General features: G+C 34.7%; 1 protein-coding gene across 2 annotated transcripts in view; it reads left to right on the top strand.

Moving 5' to 3' along the window:
- The window catches only part of ATG2B (autophagy related 2B), a 39,147-nt gene extending 20,160 nt beyond the window's left edge, over positions 1-18,987 (top strand). Inside the window, exons 23-42 of one of the 2 annotated variants that reach the window (XM_026050412.1) lie at positions 553-633; positions 2,211-2,317; positions 2,623-2,715; positions 3,526-3,596; positions 4,619-4,695; positions 4,924-5,094; positions 5,569-5,710; positions 6,547-6,749; positions 7,723-7,949; positions 8,206-8,314; positions 9,697-9,891; positions 10,574-10,675; positions 11,905-11,983; positions 12,905-13,109; positions 14,112-14,181; positions 14,995-15,077; positions 15,557-15,678; positions 15,811-15,965; positions 17,023-17,172; positions 17,950-18,987. In XM_026050412.1, the coding sequence (XP_025906197.1) occupies positions 553-633; positions 2,211-2,317; positions 2,623-2,715; positions 3,526-3,596; positions 4,619-4,695; positions 4,924-5,094; positions 5,569-5,710; positions 6,547-6,749; positions 7,723-7,949; positions 8,206-8,314; positions 9,697-9,891; positions 10,574-10,675; positions 11,905-11,983; positions 12,905-13,109; positions 14,112-14,181; positions 14,995-15,077; positions 15,557-15,678; positions 15,811-15,965; positions 17,023-17,172; positions 17,950-18,180 (2,673 nt within the window). In that variant the 3' untranslated portion in view covers positions 18,181-18,987. The remainder of the gene's footprint in view (positions 1-552; positions 634-2,210; positions 2,318-2,622; positions 2,716-3,525; positions 3,597-4,618; positions 4,696-4,923; positions 5,095-5,568; positions 5,711-6,546; positions 6,750-7,722; positions 7,950-8,205; positions 8,315-9,696; positions 9,892-10,573; positions 10,676-11,904; positions 11,984-12,904; positions 13,110-14,111; positions 14,182-14,994; positions 15,078-15,556; positions 15,679-15,810; positions 15,966-17,022; positions 17,173-17,949) is intronic. The other variant, XM_026050413.1, reaches the window with a different exon arrangement.
- The last annotated feature ends 1,768 nt before the right edge of the window (positions 18,988-20,755 follow it).

Consider the following 20,755-nt stretch of genomic DNA (forward strand, 5'->3'; position numbering starts at 1 on the left):
AAAAAACTTTTGTTTGGCTCACCAGCGATGTCATAGATGTGCAGTTTGTTTCCTTACTTGGAGCTGCACTCTGGCCATGAGTGGTTCTTTTGGTTTTGACAGTAGCATCCATTAGCATGACTAAAGGGTGAGCTGTTAACTGGCTTAGTGATGACAAATGGGTTAGTGGAGTTATTTAGAGAAGGAATCTGCAGACTAGTACAGCAAATTAGTGGCTTAATGGACTCGAGTTTGAAGAGCATAATAAAGGACTATGAGGTTTGTACTCCTGGAGAATCCCTGCATGAATGAACAGGCCATCTTCCCAGCACCACCACCACATAAATGGTCATCATTTCTAAATTCTACTGTTACAACAAGTAATAGACTGTATTAGCTAGGCGTTTTTGCTTAGGAAAGGATGTTTTGCCAGTTTCCAAATCTGGTCCAAGCCTTTCTTTGTTTCTTTTCCAGAATCTTCCGACTCTCTGGAAATAAGGCTGTTTCGTTTTCTACATCACAAATAATTATATGTATTTAATGTAAATTAATTCATGCAACTTTCTTGTGCAGGAATTTCTAGTTGCTGTTGGACTGAGAGAAGCTACCCTTCAGCACAGGGTACTGCCTTCAGGTTTAAGCTGGCACGAACAGGTCAGATTCCTACTACATTTTTTTCAACTGCATCTTTAATTTCACTGTCACTGCTTTAATATTCACTTTAAATATCAAGCTAACCTTAGTGTTAGCCTAGATATTGGTGTTAGCCTTTGACTCGTTATCCTACTCTGTTCTTGTAAGTATTTCCACTCCCCGCCCCCCTCTCCTCTCTTGGGTAGCACTGCTAGGCTACTGACTTGCTCTCGATTTTTAATATGTGTATTCATTTGTTGCAGTTCATCTCATCAACCTATATGTTTGCCAGGGCACCTTGAGGAAGTTTAGAAATTGGAGTTCACATAGTTTCCATAGTCTAATGCTTATTATTTTCTTGCCCTTCTCTTTAACGAATTGCTTAGATGACCCATTTTCTTAAAACAACCATTTGCAGCTTTGATGGGATTTGTCTATTCCAGCATTTCTCCCATTTGCTAAATTTGTTCGTCAAGTTCTGATTTTGCCCCCTGAGTTTCCCATTCTACATGAATACATTCATGAATCATGAATACGTTCATTATTGTATTAGCATTAATGGAAAATAAGATTTTGGGGGAATGAGTAAGCAGCTGATTACATAAAAGTTTGTAATGTAAGTCTCTGCCTTAAAAGGGTTGTATTGATACGTGTGGATGCAGAGGTAGAGCCCAGTGGGCAAGACTGGGGAACCTAGACCTGGAGGCTGTGGGTGGAGGTGTGTGAGTTAGGACATACCAGTAGCAGAGTAGCAATGTGGTTGTGTGTATTTGCATGTAACACCACGCTGAATTATAGACTGTAAGCCCTGTAATTCAGGCTGTCCTTCTACAATATATATGGTGTGCATATTTTACATGTGTTTTTGTAGTGTGTCTGTGTGGAGCTGTACTGTAGGAACCTAGTGTTTCAGGCTCAGATGTGTCACTCCCTTCTCATGCTGCTTTTATGTCTTCTCATAGCCTACTTTACATATTGTATTGCTATTTCAGGTGATTTGTCTCTCACACTGTTGGGAACCTTGCCTGAAATGTGTTTGGGTATTTTTTGGGGGGGAGATTGGAGAGGAGGAGAAATAGTTAAAAGTTAGATAGATAGAGGAGGGGGATTGAAGAGACTGACAGAGTTGGTGTGTACTATACTTGGAAAAATGTTTAAAGACAAACTTTCATCTTTCGTACTGTAACCGAGTGGAGAGTTTAATGATTCTCAAGGTAAATCCTTATTCACCTTTATATTTTCTTTATACAAAATAAGCAGCTGATAGACAAAGAAAATATTCCCAATGCCACCATAACAACAGCAAAAAACAGTGAATGAAAGTTTGTTTGTAAAATGCTATAGAAATAGAATGAGAGGAACCAGCCGCTTAAGGTTCTGTGGCTAGGTCCTTTCCATATTTTTCTAATATGCTGTTTGTCTCTTGTAGTTTTTTTGTCCTATTTACATTCAGTGTTTTTCTGTATTTAGATAGTTGGGAACACCTTTAAATATGTACCAATTAAACATTTTGATGCTAAGGAATTTCTTTTTTTTTATAATTGCTTCTTAAATTAACACACATTGAAGGATTACAATAAAACGTTTGTGTCTTTTAGATTTTATATTTTCTGAATATTTCTGATGAGCCTGTTTTGGGATATAATCCTCCAGCCACAGTTACAACTTTTCATGTCCATCTGTGGAGTTGTGCTCTTGATTACAGGTAAATAAAATCTGAGCATATATCACCACGCATGCATTGATAGTGCAACCATGTATTGATTCTTTAGGAGTGCTTTTAGGAATGCTCCAGCATATTGTAAATAATACTTACTTAGGCTTTTTGGAAAAACACTTTTGCTTACGGTTTAAAATTTTTAAAGTCAGATAAGCACTGTCAAAAGGTTGGGGAATTCTAGGTAGGAATGTTCTAAGTTTTTTTTGTGGTTCTGAAATATGCACAAAATACTCATATACATTTTTTTGTTTTGTTTTGTTTTTTCCTCCTCCAATCCTACTTGTTGTTAGGCCCTTGTATTTGCCAGTCAGGTCTCTACTTACAGTTGAAACTTTCAGCATATCCAGCAACGTTGCAGTAGATAAATCCTCTTCTACTCTCAGGTACAATTTTGAGTGTTTGTGAAACATGGATGCGCCTGTAAAACTTGTAATGCCTGTCTGCTTTTTTAATTTAGAAAGAAAACATATAATCAAATTTGTTAGACTCTTTGAAATGTACTTTGTTTATGTGTAATCCTTCTATTTTATTAGGCTAAATTATGTTATTATTATTGCTACTAAAAGAAAACCAAATAATAATAGCTAGAAACTCTGAAGCCTTTAACACTGTAAGATGTGCTGTGTTAGAGGATATCTATATTATATTGAGGTAGTATTTTAAATAAGGAAATATTTAATATTTTGTTAAAACTTCAGTTAAATATTCATACTGTTATACCAATTTGAATCATTCACCAAATTGTTTCTGTTCCTAAGAATGTGCAAATGGTCATGTGTACAGGAAATAAATGTCTCTTTATTTAAAGAAAAAAGTTTTTAGTCTGATGATTCTTTATATCAAAAACATTATTGATTTCTCAAGTAAGGATCAGATAGTTATATTAAAATACAAAAAAATACAAATAAAAATTATTTCTTGTAGTTAAGATGGTTAGATCCATACTCTACAATTATCCTATGGATTTAGGAATTATGGAAGGTCAAAAGTTTATTTAAACATGGAGCAAATATGTATTCTTATATTTCCAACAGGTTTAAAATATATTGAATATATATTTACCTAAACACACACACGTATTCTTTTCCCCTAAATTTATTGAATATTGTCATTGTCTATTTTGCCTAGTAAGTTCTGCAGTGTTTCCTTTTTTGTCGTTTTTTTTTTAATTTTTTTTTGTATTCCTCCTTTAGGATAATTTTAGATGAAGCTGCTCTGCATCTATCTGACAAGTGCAATACTGTTATGGTGAACCTTCAAAGAGGTAAGGATCTTTCAGATATAACTATGATCCAGTGTTGAATTTCTCATAGAACCGAAAGAAACAAAATTGTCTGAATATTCAGTGTGTCTGAGTGTGTGTGTGTGTGTGTGTGCGCGCTTGCTTGTGTGTGTGTAAAGCTTATTAAAGAAAATAATGTGACAAGTTGAACCTCTAAGTTTTGTAGTTTTGTAGTTTTGATTTGTAGATGTAGTAACGTGTCACAGAACACATTCCTTCAGGTTGTCACTACAGCATCATGTTGAGTAATTAGGAAAAGAACAGTTCCTTTCTGAAAATGTTGGGTTGAGACACAGAAATCTCCATAGAAAAGACATCTCTTAAAATGAATTCTAGATAGTTTAACTTGGAGAATGTTGTATGGCATAGAAAAGGAATACCTTTTTCAGAAAGATATCAACTGTTTTGCAGTCATTCATATAGTAAGAACTTCAGGACTAAGGAACATGAACCCATGTTTAACAGTTATATTGTAGGAAAAAAATCAACCCTGTTGTGACAAATATGTATGTTTTGCTTGGATAAGGGATCCCTAGTGAAGGAGAGTGTGAAGATGTGCCTACGTTGTTTAAATATGACAGAGGGGAAATAACATTGCTCATGGCACTGAGTAGTTTGTACAGTGTGAAAGTGCCTAAGTAGCCTTTCAATTGAAGCCTTCCTAGGATGCTTAGTCATTTAATTTGTCTGTTAACACTTGCTGTGTTTCTCTAACTCATATGGATAAGATGAAGATAAATGCACTAAAGATTGCACTGTATCCCGCTGGCCTTGAGAGGGATCATGAGTATTTCTGGTTTTATTTTGAGTGGCAGAACCTAGAACTTGAGTAGTTCTGATATAGAAAAAAAATCAGAAATATGGGAAGTGTTGACTCAAAGGTCACCTTTTTTTTTTTTCCTCATTTTATTTCTAATGGTTTAATGACCCAGAAAGTACAGGAAGTATTGTTTTTGTTTTTAAGTACTTAATCTTTCTTTTTTTAATTACTCATTGACCTTCAGATTATGTTCGTGTTATGGATATGGGACTGCTGGAATTAACCATTACAACTGTAAAATCTGGTTTTGATGGAGAAAGAGTAAGTATCTGTAATCACAATTAAAATAAAATATAAAATATTCATGACAATTTTTATTTGAAAATGCTTTATTATATTTAGTGGGGAGGAGAGTTCAATTAATCTATTCTCTTTTTTTTAAAGTCTCTTCTGACTAGTTTAATTTAAAAATATCTGGATATAAATTGCTATTTATATCAAACCTTGTTATTTTAAACATACTCCTGTTTTGGTATTGCTGCTGTCTAGACTAAACCCCGTTTTGAGCTGCACTGTTCCAGTGATGTTATCCATATTCGAACCTGCTCTGATTCATGTGCTGCACTAATGAATCTTATACAATATATTGCAAGTTATGGTGATTTACATCCGCCTGCAAAGACAGAGATGAAATCTGGAGTCAGCAAGCAAAAAATGAAGGTATCAAATGGCAAAATGCCATCAACTTAATTGCACATTTCTTAGTAATATGTTTTAGTTTTGATGACCAGATTCTATTTCCGAGTAATATGAGAGTTTTTGGAAATAAATGAACTGATTGTGTTTAGTTTAAAAATATAATGGAGAGTAAGTTACTACCTTTTTCCTCTGCCTTGTTACGTATTGATTTTTGTGCTCTTTACCTATTGTACTTCATTCTTACATAAATGCTGTCTGAATTGGCTCTTAATTAGAATTTTGATGATCGAAGTAAACTCAACCATAATGTTTTAAGCTGATTTTTGGATCACATAGAACATAGTTTCAGGTGAATTTATTATTTATAAGCATAAATAACATAATTATAAAATATTTAGGGGTGTTACCCTTTGCTCTTTAATGGTTGTGACCCAAGCTCATGTTCAACATAAGGCAGTCTTTAAGATGTGACTATGTATAATTCTCTTTATATAGACAGATACCTTTAGCCAGCCGTCTTCCCAAGGACCAGTCCTTGCTGAATCAGAGCAACAGATTTTACGGGATTTGATGAGTGATGCTATGGAGGAAGCTGAGCCACATCAGGCTACTTCTCCCATGAAGCCAGAGTCTAATGGTAAGGCTCCTCTGAAGACATAAGTGTTTTAAAAAGGGGCACTTTTAATTTAGTTAAATACTAAATATGAGTATCTGATAATAATGTCGGTATTATAGGTGGGGAAGAAAGCACTAGATAATTAGTAATTTAAAGTTCTGGTCTTGTATATATTTTTATAAAAACAAAGCGCTGAGAACAATAAGAAAGGATTTTGACTTTATTTTCTGTCAGTAACCAAAATTTTATAAGACTGAGTCACCATTAAGGTGGAAATTGATAGAGCATATTTGCAGTGTGGAAGAGTTGAAGACCTCTATTCTGCATATGAAGGCAATCCAGAAGGATGAAACAGTTTAACTAAGTAACGGAAAGAATTTAGAGCTATGAAGCAATCTTTTAATTAGCAGAAAGAAGGAAGTAATTGATTTCATCACAGGTTTGTAGCTTCTGCATCATGTTTAAAGATAAATCCAAAGTAAAGTTAGAATCAAATTTTGTATTGCAAATAGTGATAATCTCTATTTTTGATGCATTGTCTCTTTCTAATGATGGAAGATGTATTGAATGTTATAGGTATTGTGGTCTTACTGCATGAATAAGAAGCTTGGAAAAGCTGTTTTATACCTGTGGGATATTTTTTGTTAGTTCATCTCTCTCTGTTGTAATTGCCTTAAATTGTACAATGGATACAGTTTTGAAAACTGGACTTCATAGCAGTTGATTCAGCATGTAATGTTTTCTTTATGATGTAATTAATTTTAGGTAAAATTTTCATTAAGGAATTATTTTATTTTGTTCTTATTTTCATATTTTGTAAACAATTTTTTTCACTTTGTTTTTTTCCTCCCCTGCAGGCCTTTTGGACGACAGCTCCCGAACTCGAGAGCCGTCTTGTTCAGATCTCTTCCTCTTTCCAGATGAAAGTGGAAATGTTTCCCAAGAGTCAAGTCCCACATACTCTTCCTTCACTCATCACCTCTTAAGTGAGGCAGCGGGAGATGTTCCCGCTGAAAGTGATGATTTCTGCATTCTTTTTGCACCCAAAGTTTCTGTTACTGTAAGAGTCTTTTATTACAATACCCATATAAAGACTAAATTAGAGAAAAGCTTGTGCAAGACGTGCACAGCATGGATGCCATCATTATTGATTGCTCAGTGATATTCTTAGTAATGGACAAAATAAAAGAAAAATAATCATTCTATTTGGAAAGTGTTTCAGGTATTGTTACTGTCAAACATGAATACAGATATTTTAGAATATATACATTTTTTCTATCTGAATTAATGTAATTCTCTATTATGACTTATTTTGGAGTGCACTTGCATTTTTTTCTACATTTTATTCATAGTTTAATATTCTCATTTTGGACTATAATAATGGCACAATTATAAAAGTTTGCAAGCAGAAATGGTGTTTATCAGAGTGATAGCTTTGTACATATTTTAGTCTTTCATTCCTTTCATATAGTCTAAGCTTTCATTTCTTTTATAGGCCTGAGCTCAGACAAAGCTCAGAGAAGAGCTTATGCGTCATTTTACATCACCATATCTCCACTGCATGAAAGCATTTAGAGAACTAGAGGCAAATTCTTTGAAAGTAGCAAATATTTGTGTTCTTATTAGTATCTCTTCTTAATAGAGACATGTAGGGCTGGATGCCAAATGAGAAGCCAGTATTTGCCTGGTTGCCTTCAAACTTTTCTACTTTTAAAATGCTAATATGGTAGCTCTGGCTCTACTTGATTATTTTTCAATTCTTTTGCGGTTCAGATGATGTTTTTTTCAACTTCTTTTCAGTTTCTAGTTCAGTGTGCACTTATATGTGCACTTATGTGCACTTATACGCGATTCTTATAAGCTTACATTATAAGAATCATTCCTTAACTGAGAACAGGTATTGTGTCTGTGTTCATAAGACATACATGACTATGTTCATAAGACATAAGACAAATTTCAGACAGTACAGTATAGTTTTATTTTCATATTGAATTACACATCGAATAAAGATGTTAACCTTTCAATACCGCTAGGCAAAGGACGAGGAGCCAATAGTAAAAGTGCTGGTGGATGATCCAATTATCATCAAGGATAATCATTTCAGCCAACCTGTTAAAAAAGAAGATACAAGCAAAGCTCCCCTTCACTTTCCTGTTCCTTTGGTACGCTATGTTGTGAAGGAAATCTCTCTTATTTGGCATCTTTATGGTGGAAAAGATTTTGGAACTGCACCACCAACGTCTCCAGCTAAAAGTTTCATGTGAGTGTTTTAGATCAGAACATGTAAGATACCCAGTTTTCCCTTGGATTTAAGGTTGATTGGTGACATTAAGCTTGTTATCCTTTCAGCAGTAATTTGGGAGTTCGGGGGATGTTTGCTATTTTTTTATCTTTTAACCAACATAATGCCAAGCAAAATCCAGTGAAACATGCATGCTTTATCATTAGAATTAAAAATGAGCTGACTTAAACTAGTAAAATGTATCTTTCTGTCTGTCTGTTTTTTCCCAACACAGTAGTCCCCACAGTTCTCCTTCTCATACTCCAACAAGGCATGGACGGAGCACAGTGTGTGGAGGAAAAGGAAGAAACCCAGACTTCCTAATGGAAATTCAGTTAAGCAAGGTGAATTATAGAAAAGCCTTCAGCCTTGACTCTTTATTTGTGAATAGTTTTTGTATATCAGTTTGATGTCAGCTTTCCTTTAGAATTGAGGAGGCTTTTTTTCATTAGTATGTGCATCTAAGCAGTCAAGGTGAGATGGTGAATTTAGATTTCTTTTTTGATTTGACTGTATTTTACACCTGCTCTTCCTTTTTTTGTAACTTTAGTTCTACTTGTAATTGATACATCTATTATGAAATAAAATGGTGTAGGAAAATAACTGGCCTGTATATTTGTTGAGACATCCAGCTGATAGTTGCATATTAAGTAATATCCAGTAGTTTCACAATATCATCACTTTTAGGTTTTTTGATAATATTTAGTTTCCCTTGGGCATGATTATGCAGCTGTTGTTTTTCTAATCCTGTGCTTAGATTTGGCAACCAATCTTCATATTTAAAGGATTAATAACAGAAACTTTTTAAAATAAAAATTTCTCCATCACTTCCTTTCATTAAACATGAAAGAAATTAATTAAAAATAAATGCCTTTTATATTCTATGTGTGCTTTTAGAGCTTAAAATTTAGCCCATCAACAGTTAGAATTTGCCAGAAAAAAAGATGTTACTTTAGCATTTTATAGACAGAAATGATAATATGATAAAAAGGATAGAAGAATTTAAATGTTCCATGTGAAAAATCCATAGTAATGCAGTATTTCTTGAGATCTTGATATCTGTCCAGAGGAGGTCACTGTTCGGTTTGCTGTGTGTGCTCTATTCGCCCTGCGCTGCTGCCGAGAATGCCATGGAACTTAGTAAGAGAGGGAGTGATCTGTAGGTAACCACAGGTCTCTGACTGAAAATGAGATTTGCGTCAGGAGATGAGGGAAACAGGAGAATTTAGAATAAAAATATTAGAATTCCTATGAGCTAATGTAATAATAATAAAAGGAAACCAAAATTGCAAATAGCAGCATGAGTAGACTATTTGGTAGAGAACAGAAATGTTACTTTCCTAAGAGTATTAGGGCAGGATTCAAGAATTTCTGGATTCCGTGGTCCAAGCTTCAACATGATGCAAGGAAGAAGAGTAGCAACTGAATTGAGAGGAATAAGCAGAGTAATGAACGAATGAAAAGTATAACCCGTTCTTTTTTTCACACTGACTCGTTCTAGCTTGAGTTTTGATCAGTATGAGTATGCCCACAAAATGGGATTGGCATGCAAAATTCTGATTGGTTTTATTATTATTCCAGTAAACTTAAGTCTATATACACACACACACACACACACACACACACACACACACATATATATATGTATATATTTTAGTAGTTGTGTCTTATTAAAGCTGATTTATCACTAAAGCCGATCACACTGTTTTTCTTCTCTTTAACGAAGGTGAAATTCCAGCATGAGGTCTACCCCTCAAGTGGGCCAGCAAGTGAATCCAGTCTATTGGAGCAGCCAGTGTCACGGCAGGTTTTTATTGTTCAAGACCTGGAGATCAGAGATCGCTTGGCTACATCACAAATGAATAAATTTCTCTATCTCTACTGTAGTAAGGAGATGCCCAGAAAAGCACATTCAAACATGGTACAGTTATGAAATATGCTCATTTACTAATATCTATTGTGGTTGAACATTATAACTGAGAGTTGCATACATTTCTTGATCTCGCAGATGAAGGAACATGAGGTTGTGGAATACTGAATGTGATATTACTCATTGCTAGCTAATTTATGGACTTCCAGTAGATAGTAAAATTAAAAGGCCGTTTGAATATTAGTATGTCAAGTATTAATATTTTTGATAGGGCTCTTTTTTTTTTCTTTTTTTTTTTTTTTAATGTAAGTATATGTACAGGAATGGTGACCCTTCGTGTGCAGGGAGGTTGGACTAGATGACCTCTGGAGGTCCCTTCCAACCTTAAGCATTCTATGAGTCTGTGAATGCTTTACTTATATTCTGGTCTTGCTTTGGAACACATCGGTTTGTACATGTATGCTTAAACTTTTCAATAGAAATGTAATCCTAAAGTACATAAATGTTATATTTGCTCTATCAGTAATTTTGCTTTTTAGAATTTTCTTATTTCTATGAACTTCTTATAACTTCCATAAGAATTACTTCAGTTCAACACTCGCTTTGCCATTGGCATTTGGCATTCTATTAGCAGGACGTGGTGGGTTGCAGTAAATATTTGTCCTAGGTAGTGGTCTGAGAATAATAATGGTGAATGTTGTTATTTTTTGTTTGTCTCGCCCATGTTCTTCAGTTAACAATAAAAGTCCTGCATGTCCGGCCAGAGTCTGGCAGATCCCCACAGGAATGTTGTTTACGGGTTTCTCTGATGCCGCTTCGCCTCAACATTGACCAGGTCAGTTATGCCAATACAGAACAAAATCGGAACAAAATGGATTTTTTTTTTTTTTAGTAGGGAAGGAGGTGCTTTTTAATGTTGATTTATGATCAGCCACACACATCTCTGGATCTCTGTTTGCTTGTGCGTCTTTATGTCAGTGTTAGAACTTGGCTTGTGCTCCAGCCATTACAGTGAAAGAAAAAATGTGTTGTTTTAGTGTACAAAAATAGCATGTACAAAGTGCTTCCTAAAGAAATAGAGTAAAACAATTTGTCCGTGTATTTATATTTGAAGTGTAATTATTATTATTTGAAGAGACATTTCTTCTTTCTTTCATTTTCTGCCAAGAGATGCATTTTTCAAAAGCACAATTAGGAATGCTAAGCCTATCACCCATTTCCTACAATGGATATTAGATACCAACTTTTCACTGTGCTATGTGTTTCTCTGTATGATTTGTAATAATTTTGTACAGAATAGTAGCATGGAAATACTGCCACCTTGTGACAAAATATGTTCCTTCTTTATAACTTTTCTTTCTGCTTTGAATTTTAAACCGTAAAAAGAAGTAGTCTTTGTCACTTTTGCAAAATTAACCACTCTTTTCTTCTAAGTGCAGGGCTGCATACACTTATGCTAGAAATTCTTGTTATTACTTCTTAAGCTGTCTGCTTATCAGATAGAACCTAAAAAGGAAAAAGCAGCGCAGACGTTATTAGTCATAGAATGAAAAAGGCAACAGTGTGATGCATCTGTCAAAAAAGAAAATGGGATTTGGCAGACAACACATTAAGTACTGGCAGAGAAGTGTTAATAACTTAGTGAAACATGGGAGAGATCTGGTCTGGAATAATTTGTCTACATTGGCAGTATCAGTACAAATGAATATAAACTCACTTAGAATACCTTTTCGTTCGAACTTAAGAGTGAGTTTATAGCCATTAAAAGTGGGCCGAGTAAGAGCAGAGATGATGGAAAACAAGCTGAAGTTTCAAAACAACTCAGTAGCTTATGAATCAGATCCTGTTTAGTAGGGAACAATGACCAAGAGATTCTTTCTAGGTTCTCTCATTGATTCCTAAATGACCTTTGCATTTATTAGAGGATAAAAAAAGGGTCAAAATAAAGAAATGCTTTTAGACTCATATCTATATAGAAATATAAGATCTGGAATTGTGGTAGTATTTTTGGAGAGTTGATGATGTTTCTTTTTTAAGCTGATCATCTTTTATTTTTGTCATTAGGATGCCTTGTTTTTTCTGAAGGATTTTTTCACTAGCCTCTCTACAGAAGTTGAACTGTTAGTGACTCCAGATCCTGAAGGTATGATGGGATAATAGGAAAGAGCTTCTTTCTTTTTTGTATGTATGCATGTGTGTAAGTGCACATCTGAATCTCATGTGTGTTTATAAAAGCAGCTAGGCATTAAATTTCACAATTAATGATCTACTTGTTAGAGCACAGAAATTTTGAAAATATTTTATGATTTTGTATCTTATTGATACTGTTGGGATCTTAAACACATGGAATTCAGGTGCACAATGTGGCAAGTTCCTTTTCACTAAAATTGGAGTTTATTTCATGAGAAATTTAGAAAAACTTGCAAAATGTGGGCATATATACTGCTAGGAGCTATAGTTAGATAGAACAAAAGCATTATTTGCAGCCTTTTTGTATAGCGGGATATGTTTAATTGCTGTAGGTGTAATGCCTAGGGAAGGAATATAGCTCAAGTTTATAAATGGGCAGCACAATGTATGTAATTTCTTAAAACAGTACGTTCAGCTGCACTGAGTTTGATTTTTGAGCAAAGTATTTATATTGAAAAGTGTACCCCTCTACTAATTGTATCTGTGAATTTGTTAGGAGCTGTGCTTTACCTGCTTCTGTTGAGACAGCCTCCTGAAATGAATAGGCTATGAAGTACTTTGCAATGCTCTCATTAAAATAAATGGATTGTTTATCCTGATGCATAATTAGAACTGGCAAAATTTTTCTTGAACTTCAGAACATTTCATGCAGGCTTTTAAGTAAAAAGCAGTGGCTGTTACCGTAAAGCTCAAATTAAGCTGCTTGTAATAACATCTAATGTTAATTAAAATATTGGCATACTGAAAGAATGTTATCCCAGTAGTAATTCTTATTAGTTAGCATTAAAATTTCATAATACTAAGGTAGTTTTTATTATCATTGTGGAAGATATCAGGCTGTTTATTGTTTATAACTTTTTTTTCCCCCTTTTAGTTAAGAAGTCTGCTGCTACTGAAGTTACCTGTAGTTTGCCCAGACATGTCAGCAGCCTTAAGGAGCCAAGTCCAGTCATTTCTTTCTCGTCACAAAAGCAAACAAATGAAAATGGTAGCATTGATTCGGTGGATGTTGATAATGTAGATAATCACTATTTTTTACAAGAAATGGCATCATATAGTGATCAGCCAGTATTTTTCAGGTAAAGTTTGGTTTTAAAGATTTCCAGAGAAGCACAGCTCTTCTGCTGAATGCTTTAAGAAAGTGTCATGATAAACCCACTCAGAACTTACAGACAAGATGTATCTTTTATTTACTGATTATGGAAAGCAAATATACCTTCCAGTAACATGAACAAGTAACTAATGAATATATTAACTTTTGTGCATTATTGAGCAAAAAGATAAAATGAAATCAAGGCTCTCTTATCTACAGAGTAAGTATGATGTTTTACAAATAAATAAAAAGAGCAGTACTTGTACCATGGACCTGAAGGTCTAAATTAGTTGTAATTTATAACCAGTAATGAATGAAAATATATCAACAAAAATGATATCATGCAAAAGTTATGAGATTAAAATATGTTTTGAATATAGTTCTAACCAAAAAGTTGTTATAGAGATTGCATCTTGTAATACAGAAGTTTTTTTCCTCATCTCTTCAGATGATAGATACTGTAACAACAGACACTTTTGTAAGCACTGCAAAACCAACTAGTGAAAGAATGATACTGATTTTATTTTATCATATGTATCAGTAGCAGAATTTTTTAATAAGTTGCAGTTGCAGGGCTAAATTTTCAATCTTTGTCTTTAATTAAAAAAAATGAATTTCATTTAAAAAAAATGTGTTAATCTACAAAAATAGTGCTACTTTTGCAGGACAGCTACACTACAATGTGCCACATGCTCTAGGTGTGCCTGCTTGAGCAGGAAGGTTGGACTAGATGATCTGTAGAGGTCCCTTCCAACCTTAAATATTCTGAAATATTCTGAAATACAAATGCTGCCCCTTATTTGAAATTAGGGAAAAAATTTGTGTTGTTGAACACTTACTGTAATGTAATTAAGCACTAGCATTATCTAGAGGAACTGTGATTTCAGAAAAGGATATGGGAGGATAGGAAACCCTTAATTTATTTTTGAAAAGATCAGTTTATTTCCTGCTTATGTTCCTCACAATAAATTTCTTTTGTATATTCCAGAGAATTTCGGTTTACATCAGAAGTTCCAATTCGGCTTGATTACCATGGCAAACATGTATCCATGGATCAGGTTTGTTTATAATGCTGTTGCTGTAGAGGGAAAAAATATATTTCTTTTTCCCCTTGTTTGGAGTATATTTTATGTTCCCTGCTCGTTATTGATGTACCCATTGGAAATGCAGAGCTTTCCTTTCTTAAACTTCCAGTAAAGTTTAGTCTTGGTTCACTCTGTTTGAAACCTGAAACAGATCTTCCAGGTGTAATTAATCTGTACTGAAAATGAGGCTTGAAAGTCATGTTTATCAACTCAGTGACTAGCAGGCAGTCTAATCACACAGCTGTAATGTCTTAGAGGATGATACCACTGCCTAATGCTTGAATTGTGTGTTTCATTTTCTTCTCATTTTCTTGTTTTTGTTTCCTTCCCATGCAGTGCAGCAATATACAGGCTTCAGAATCTGGTGTAGATTAAAAAAATTCTCCTCTTTTACTTTTACTATGGATTAGCTAGTAAATATGGCTTGCAGAGCAGTTATGAAATATTCCATTTGCACAATGAAGTTTATAACCTCTTAAGGCACAAGAGTATGAAAATATGGAGAAGTAGAGGTGGCAACTTGAGTTGGTGTTGCTGCCAAAGAAACTGTAATGTGAAATAGCAGCTGCATCGTACTTCTGAAGAGCCTTCTTGTACCAAAAGATTTATATGAGTGGCTGAATAAGTTACGTTTTGTCTTTTGCAGTTCTTCAAGTAACATAATTCATAGTAATTCATAATTCATAGTAAGCAGTTTCACTTAGGATTTATACGATCAAATTATTTTTGATTGCAGACTGCCCAGAACATATAAACTTTTCTGATAATACAATATTTCATTTACAGGGGACATTAGCAGGGATTCTCATTGGACTTGCTCAATTAAACTGCTCAGAATTAAAGTTGAAAAGACTTTGTTACAGGCATGGGTAAGTTTATCAAATTATAGAATGGCATCAGTACTGCAGATCGGATTGGTCTATAGTGAATTTTGCAAGTAAAACACAAAATCTCTCATTAGATGCACTTATAAAATTCAAGAAGCTTTCTAATAATTTTTTAACCAGTCTTTCATTTTGACTAGGTCTGTTTTAGTTTATGGGCATAGTTCTTTGGCTGTGGAAAAAATAGAATTAAGAAATATCTGTGAATATATAGAGTTCAAGAAAATCATCTCTTTTCAGTATGTATATGTGCTAATTCTGGTGCTAAACTCTTAGTTGTATGGATGTTTCCTATGAAGTTGTATGCCATTGTGCACTCTTAAACTTTTCTTTCATGAGGCATGTAAGCATGAAACCATTGTATTAGCCAAGAGATGCACAAGCAGCTTCTGCTTTATCTGAATGACGGTTTAAGTGAATAATTCAATTAATTTTTTTTTTTTATGTTTATCACTTTATTTCAGTTTGTTAGGTGTAGATAAGTTGTTCTCTTACGCCATCGGTGAATGGATTAATGATATTAAAAAGAACCAGCTACCAGGAATTTTGGGAGGAGTAGGGCCCATGCATTCACTAGTGCAGTTGGGTAAGTTGATTCTGATTCCTATAGAGATATATGTGGCACTGGTTTGAAAAGGTTGACAATGTCAGCTGTTATTTTTACTTCTTCTCAAGGCATACTGTAACTTGCTAAGTGGCATCCTGTGTTCCTTTGCAGTCCAAGGCCTGAAGGACTTGGTGTGGTTACCAATAGAGCAGTACAGGAAGGACGGTCGCATTGTGAGGGGCTTTCAAAGAGGAGCTGCTTCTTTTGGTACTTCTACTGCGATGGCAGCGCTGGAGCTCACAAACAGAATGGTTCAAACTATACAGGTGGGTAGTGTATTGTTTCTAGAAATGGGTATTGAAAGAAAACTCGCAGTAGTAAAGTAATTTTTATTAAGATATCTATCTATTGTGTATCTCAATGCTACATTTTAACTTGGGAGTTCCATGTAAAGAATGCTATACAAATAGGAGAGCAGAAAATCAGCAGAAATTCTTGCCTCATTTTTGTGAGGTGAGACTTGTGGTATCAAATGCAATGTTTGGAATACTGTGTTTAAAATCATGCCCAAAATCCAAACTTCTAAATGTTTTCTTTTTTTTTTTCTGCATTTAATTATCACTGTTTTGGCTAAAATATATTTTTTATCATTAAAGATATTTTTTGGAAAAAAAGTATTACCCAAAATACCCCAAATATTGGGGTGACTGGAAAAAAAGTCACTGAAATGAAAGGAGTTCTTGACTCATTTGTATTTTCCAATAATAGATTATAAAATTTTTCTGATAAGATTGGCTTATCTGTGCTAAAAAGCAATCGCAAGCATGATAATATGCTAGAAGTCCATAAAGCTTTCTGGTTTTAATCCTAATGTAATCTTGTTTTAAAGAGATTATAGCTTTATATTACTTCAAGCAAAGTGCCTAATGAAGATACAGTTTTACCACCTAATTTTGCAAACATTGTATGTGCTTAAGTTTGAACAAATATGGTCAGAAGCAGTGGAGGCATTTGTGTGAGTGGAATTCTGTATTTGCTTGTTTGTAAGAAAAGCATACTCTATTGTTTAAACATTATGGGGATTTTTTGTTTTTTATCTTGAGCTTTTTGTATGGCTCAGGGGATGCCTTTGAAGTATTAGCACTTACAGGGCAGGGGGAAGCCATCAAGACCTACAGCATCCTGTAATTTCTTTCATTATGGAACTTACTGTGTAGCTACAGTTGTGTTCATTCTGGAAGTTCTTGTGCAAAGGCTCAAAGCACTATTATTTGTAGAATTAACAATGCCTTTATTTCAATTACGTCATCCTCTTCATAGTTTTGAAATACAATCTGATGCTCTATTAGATCTGCTGTTATTTTTCATCTGCTCTCTCTTCAGGCAGCTGCAGAAACTGCGTATGACATGGTATCTCCAGGGCCAACTTTTATTGAATCCAAGAAGATCAAACGATTCCCTCGACATCGTTTGGCTCATCAGCCAGTAGACCTACGGGAAGGTGTGGCCAAAGCATATAGCGTAGTTAAAGAAGTGAGTGCAAATGTCATTGTTCTTTAATAAACTTAAGTTATATCTCATAAGGAGGCAAATAAAATGTCACGTGTTAGCTCAAGCTATTTTAAGCTAAGAAATTTTTAGTACCAAATGAATGTGATTTTTAATGATAACTGTCTTCATCAATAACCTTAAAAAAAGAACAGAAAGCTTGCATGGAAAAATCCAAGAAGCAGCAATAAGCCAAGATGTGACGTAGATAAGAATGAATAGGACTTCAGTGTTTTTTGGTAGTAGTGTATGGTGCTACTAGGTATCCAAAAGTTTAGCAGTATGTGGCTTTACTGTAATTTTGAGGTATTTGTGGAACTAACTCTTTAGTTACTGCCGTATTTTGAGGTTGTTGGAGCTTAAGCTTAATTCTGATGTAAAACAGTGAAAGCTGTGTCTTTATCTTCAAAGTGCATCAAAAGAATGTTAACTTGTGTGTGTATTGCACATTTAGTATTTTTAGTTAGCTGCCCCTAGGGAGTTAGATCTGAGCTGGGGAATCTTCAGTGATCTTCAGTGAACTCGCAGCTTTTTCCCTTGCTCATAAGGAGTGCTGTTGCATGAAGTACATATTTTTTGTAAGTTCATGGAAGTGCAATTTTAGGCTTCACTAGGAGTACTGAGTTAGATTTATCCAATTATACTTGTACATTTCAAACACAAATCACAAAGGTTATTATTGCAGAGCAGTTGAAGTTGCTATTTAAAGGAGAAGTTGTTTTTGCATTTTCTGTGTGACTAATTTCTGTTAATTTTTCAAAGGGGATTACGGACACAGCCCATACCATCTATGAAACTGCTGCTCGTGAGCATGAAAACAGAGGAGTAACTGGCGCAGTAGGAGGAGTCCTCCGCCAAATTCCACCAACTGTGGTGAAGCCTTTTATTGTTGCAACAGAGGCAACCTCAAATGTCTTAGGTGGAATGAGAAACCAGATCAGACCAGATGTACGACAAGAGGAGTCTCAGAAATGGCGCCTTGGGGAAGACTGACATTATAGATGTGGCTCAGCAGGCAGGTGGCAAGGTTGGAAATGCAGAAGGTCATGTCCTGTTGGCAGCTTTTGATGGAGCTCACTTTGTTTTGTTATGGTCATCTCAGGAACAAATGAGGTTTTCAACTATTTAATAGCAAAACATCCAACCAAAAATATTTATGAAGTGAAAAGCAAATTGGTACTTGCTTCTGCTGTGTGTTACCAGTACATTTGGTAGATAGTGCCAAACATAGCAAGGCATGCGCTGCCAACCCAGAGACATGCTTGCTCCGTTCCATTTACCATATTTTTCATGGTAGAGTTAACATCTGAAGCAGTAGCCTGTATGGTCAAATTAAATATAATTTAAGAGAGATTTTTTCAGCATAGTTAAAGAACTGCCTTTATTAAAGGGCTTGTTAAAAGCTCTTCACTGACAAAACAAGAAAAGCTTTCATTTTGGATGTGAGGTAATGAAGGCTACGTAATACAAAAGCAGATAATATGGATTAGTGGTCATAAGCATTGCTTTTAGTGTGGCATTTGCAATGAGGGCAAGCTTGATCCCCATTCAGAGTTTAGATGCAGTGTTGAATCACCTATGAACAGAATTGTTCCTAAATATAAAATTCCGACTTCTGTGGGTCTCTGAATAACCTGAATGTTGCAGAAATGTTCTGTTGTGTTGCACTTTAAAGGATATGGCCTGTATATTGTGCTTTTTTTATAGTGTGAATAAAATGTAATGTGCATTATCCTTTATGCGGTTTAGAAGTTTACACAAATTACTGAAAAGAGCACCATTTGATGAAGACTCTACAGAAGGACGAATAAATTCATTTAAATTGGTCATTATATATAAAAACACTTTTGTCTTCAGTTATACTGATTACTATGCTGAAAATTACTATTTCTCAGAAAATTACCAGTTACCTACTAATGTAGCCAAAATTTCTTTCTAAGAATGAGGAATTCCAAGTAAAAAGAATTATTTCATAATTTCATAATTAGAAGTCTATAAAGACTATATTTTAATAATCTGCTTTTATTTAAAGATCATATTGTTGCAAAGTGTTTTTCATGCTGCTATGACAATACAAAATATTTGTGATTTAAATTTTGTATTATTGGACCATGAGCATTTGGAGCCATTTAATTTGGAATGGGGAGGGTTGAGAGGATATAAAAAGGAGAAAAAAAAAAAAGAACTCCAAAAATGAAGTTAATACTGACACTATTTTCAGTGAAATTTGTGATTAGGATTTCTTCAGAACTTTATTAAGCAAGTGACATTACACGGTTTCTGGGCAATGAAAGGCACTAGCTATGCCCCGAGTAACATTATTCTTAAATTTTCTTTCCTTGCACTAGCAAAATCTGGAAGACAAAAGTTAAGGACTGTTATGTAGATTTTTTTCTCTCTATTTGTTTCAAATTAGAAGACCTTAAAGAGTTTTGGTGACTGACTGAAGCATCAGTTTGCACTGCTCCTGTGCTTGTAATAAGGAAAGCCCTTCCTTATTACAATATGCTGTGTCCGAATCCCTACTGCAAAGAGAGGCACTGGATGCTTTTAATCTCATTAAATCTCCAGGGGTCACAAGGGATAGGGATTTTATTTACATACCTGCTGGCCCTAGAAACTTCACAGACTGATATTACAGGACAGAGAGGAGCACGTGGAGATGGAGTTACTGCCTGCTCATCCTGATACTATGGTAGCTATTCTTGGACACTACAGAATCTAGCTTGAGGGTAACTGAATGATTTGAAAGCCTCCCCTCTGTTGTGGTCCAGTGTGTTATTTTTCATAAAACAAAATTCCAGTTTTAAACAAAAGTCCTTGCATTAGTGGCACATGGCCCTAGATGTTTTGTTTTCATTCTCTGAAATCATCTTAGTTGTGGTATATTAAAGAATTGCCCGTTCAGTTAAGCATAGTGTTAAAAGCAGAAGGAAATGTCATTCAGAGAACACCTGCAGATTTAATAACATGAAATATTTTCTGGTTTAGCACTGCTGACTGCAGCTCACACTTTTCTCCAGTAATTATTTCTGAACATTAAGAGACAGAAGATGAGCATTTCAGAAAGGAGCGAGTTCGGGTTTGTGATGTGGCGCTTCCCAAATGCCTGCTCGAGAAGCGGTGAGGAGCCAGAGCCAGGCAGTTGTCGTGCATCGTTCCCACTTGCCACATGCACTAGCCCTGCTTGCCCACTTATTGTGGAATCTGTTGTAATAGCATAAATACTCTTCTATTTAATTCCTCTATAAATCTTTTTTTGGCACTGCTAAAGAGAAGGGGCAGTTCATTCATTTTCTATTTTGTCATGATCTGATTGTACAGCAATGCTGTTAGAAAATATTTTTGTATGAAGGCATGTTGTCAAGGTAAAGCAATTTTGTAGACTGTCTCAGAGTCAACAAGACAAATTGTACAAGTCATTAAACTTCACTTTTCAATATTTAAATCCTTGCATTTACTTCTTGCACTTTATTGAACCTGTTCAGTGTAACTGACTTTAATTCTTTTTTCCTAACACTTTATTTTTACAGGCAGTTTCTTGATTTTTTTGGACTTCATTTTGGAA

Source organism: Nothoprocta perdicaria, unplaced genomic scaffold (assembly GCF_003342845.1).
Source record: "Nothoprocta perdicaria isolate Ctin4 unplaced genomic scaffold, notPer1 scaffold_69, whole genome shotgun sequence".
NCBI classification, from domain to species: domain Eukaryota; kingdom Metazoa; phylum Chordata; class Aves; order Tinamiformes; family Tinamidae; genus Nothoprocta; species Nothoprocta perdicaria.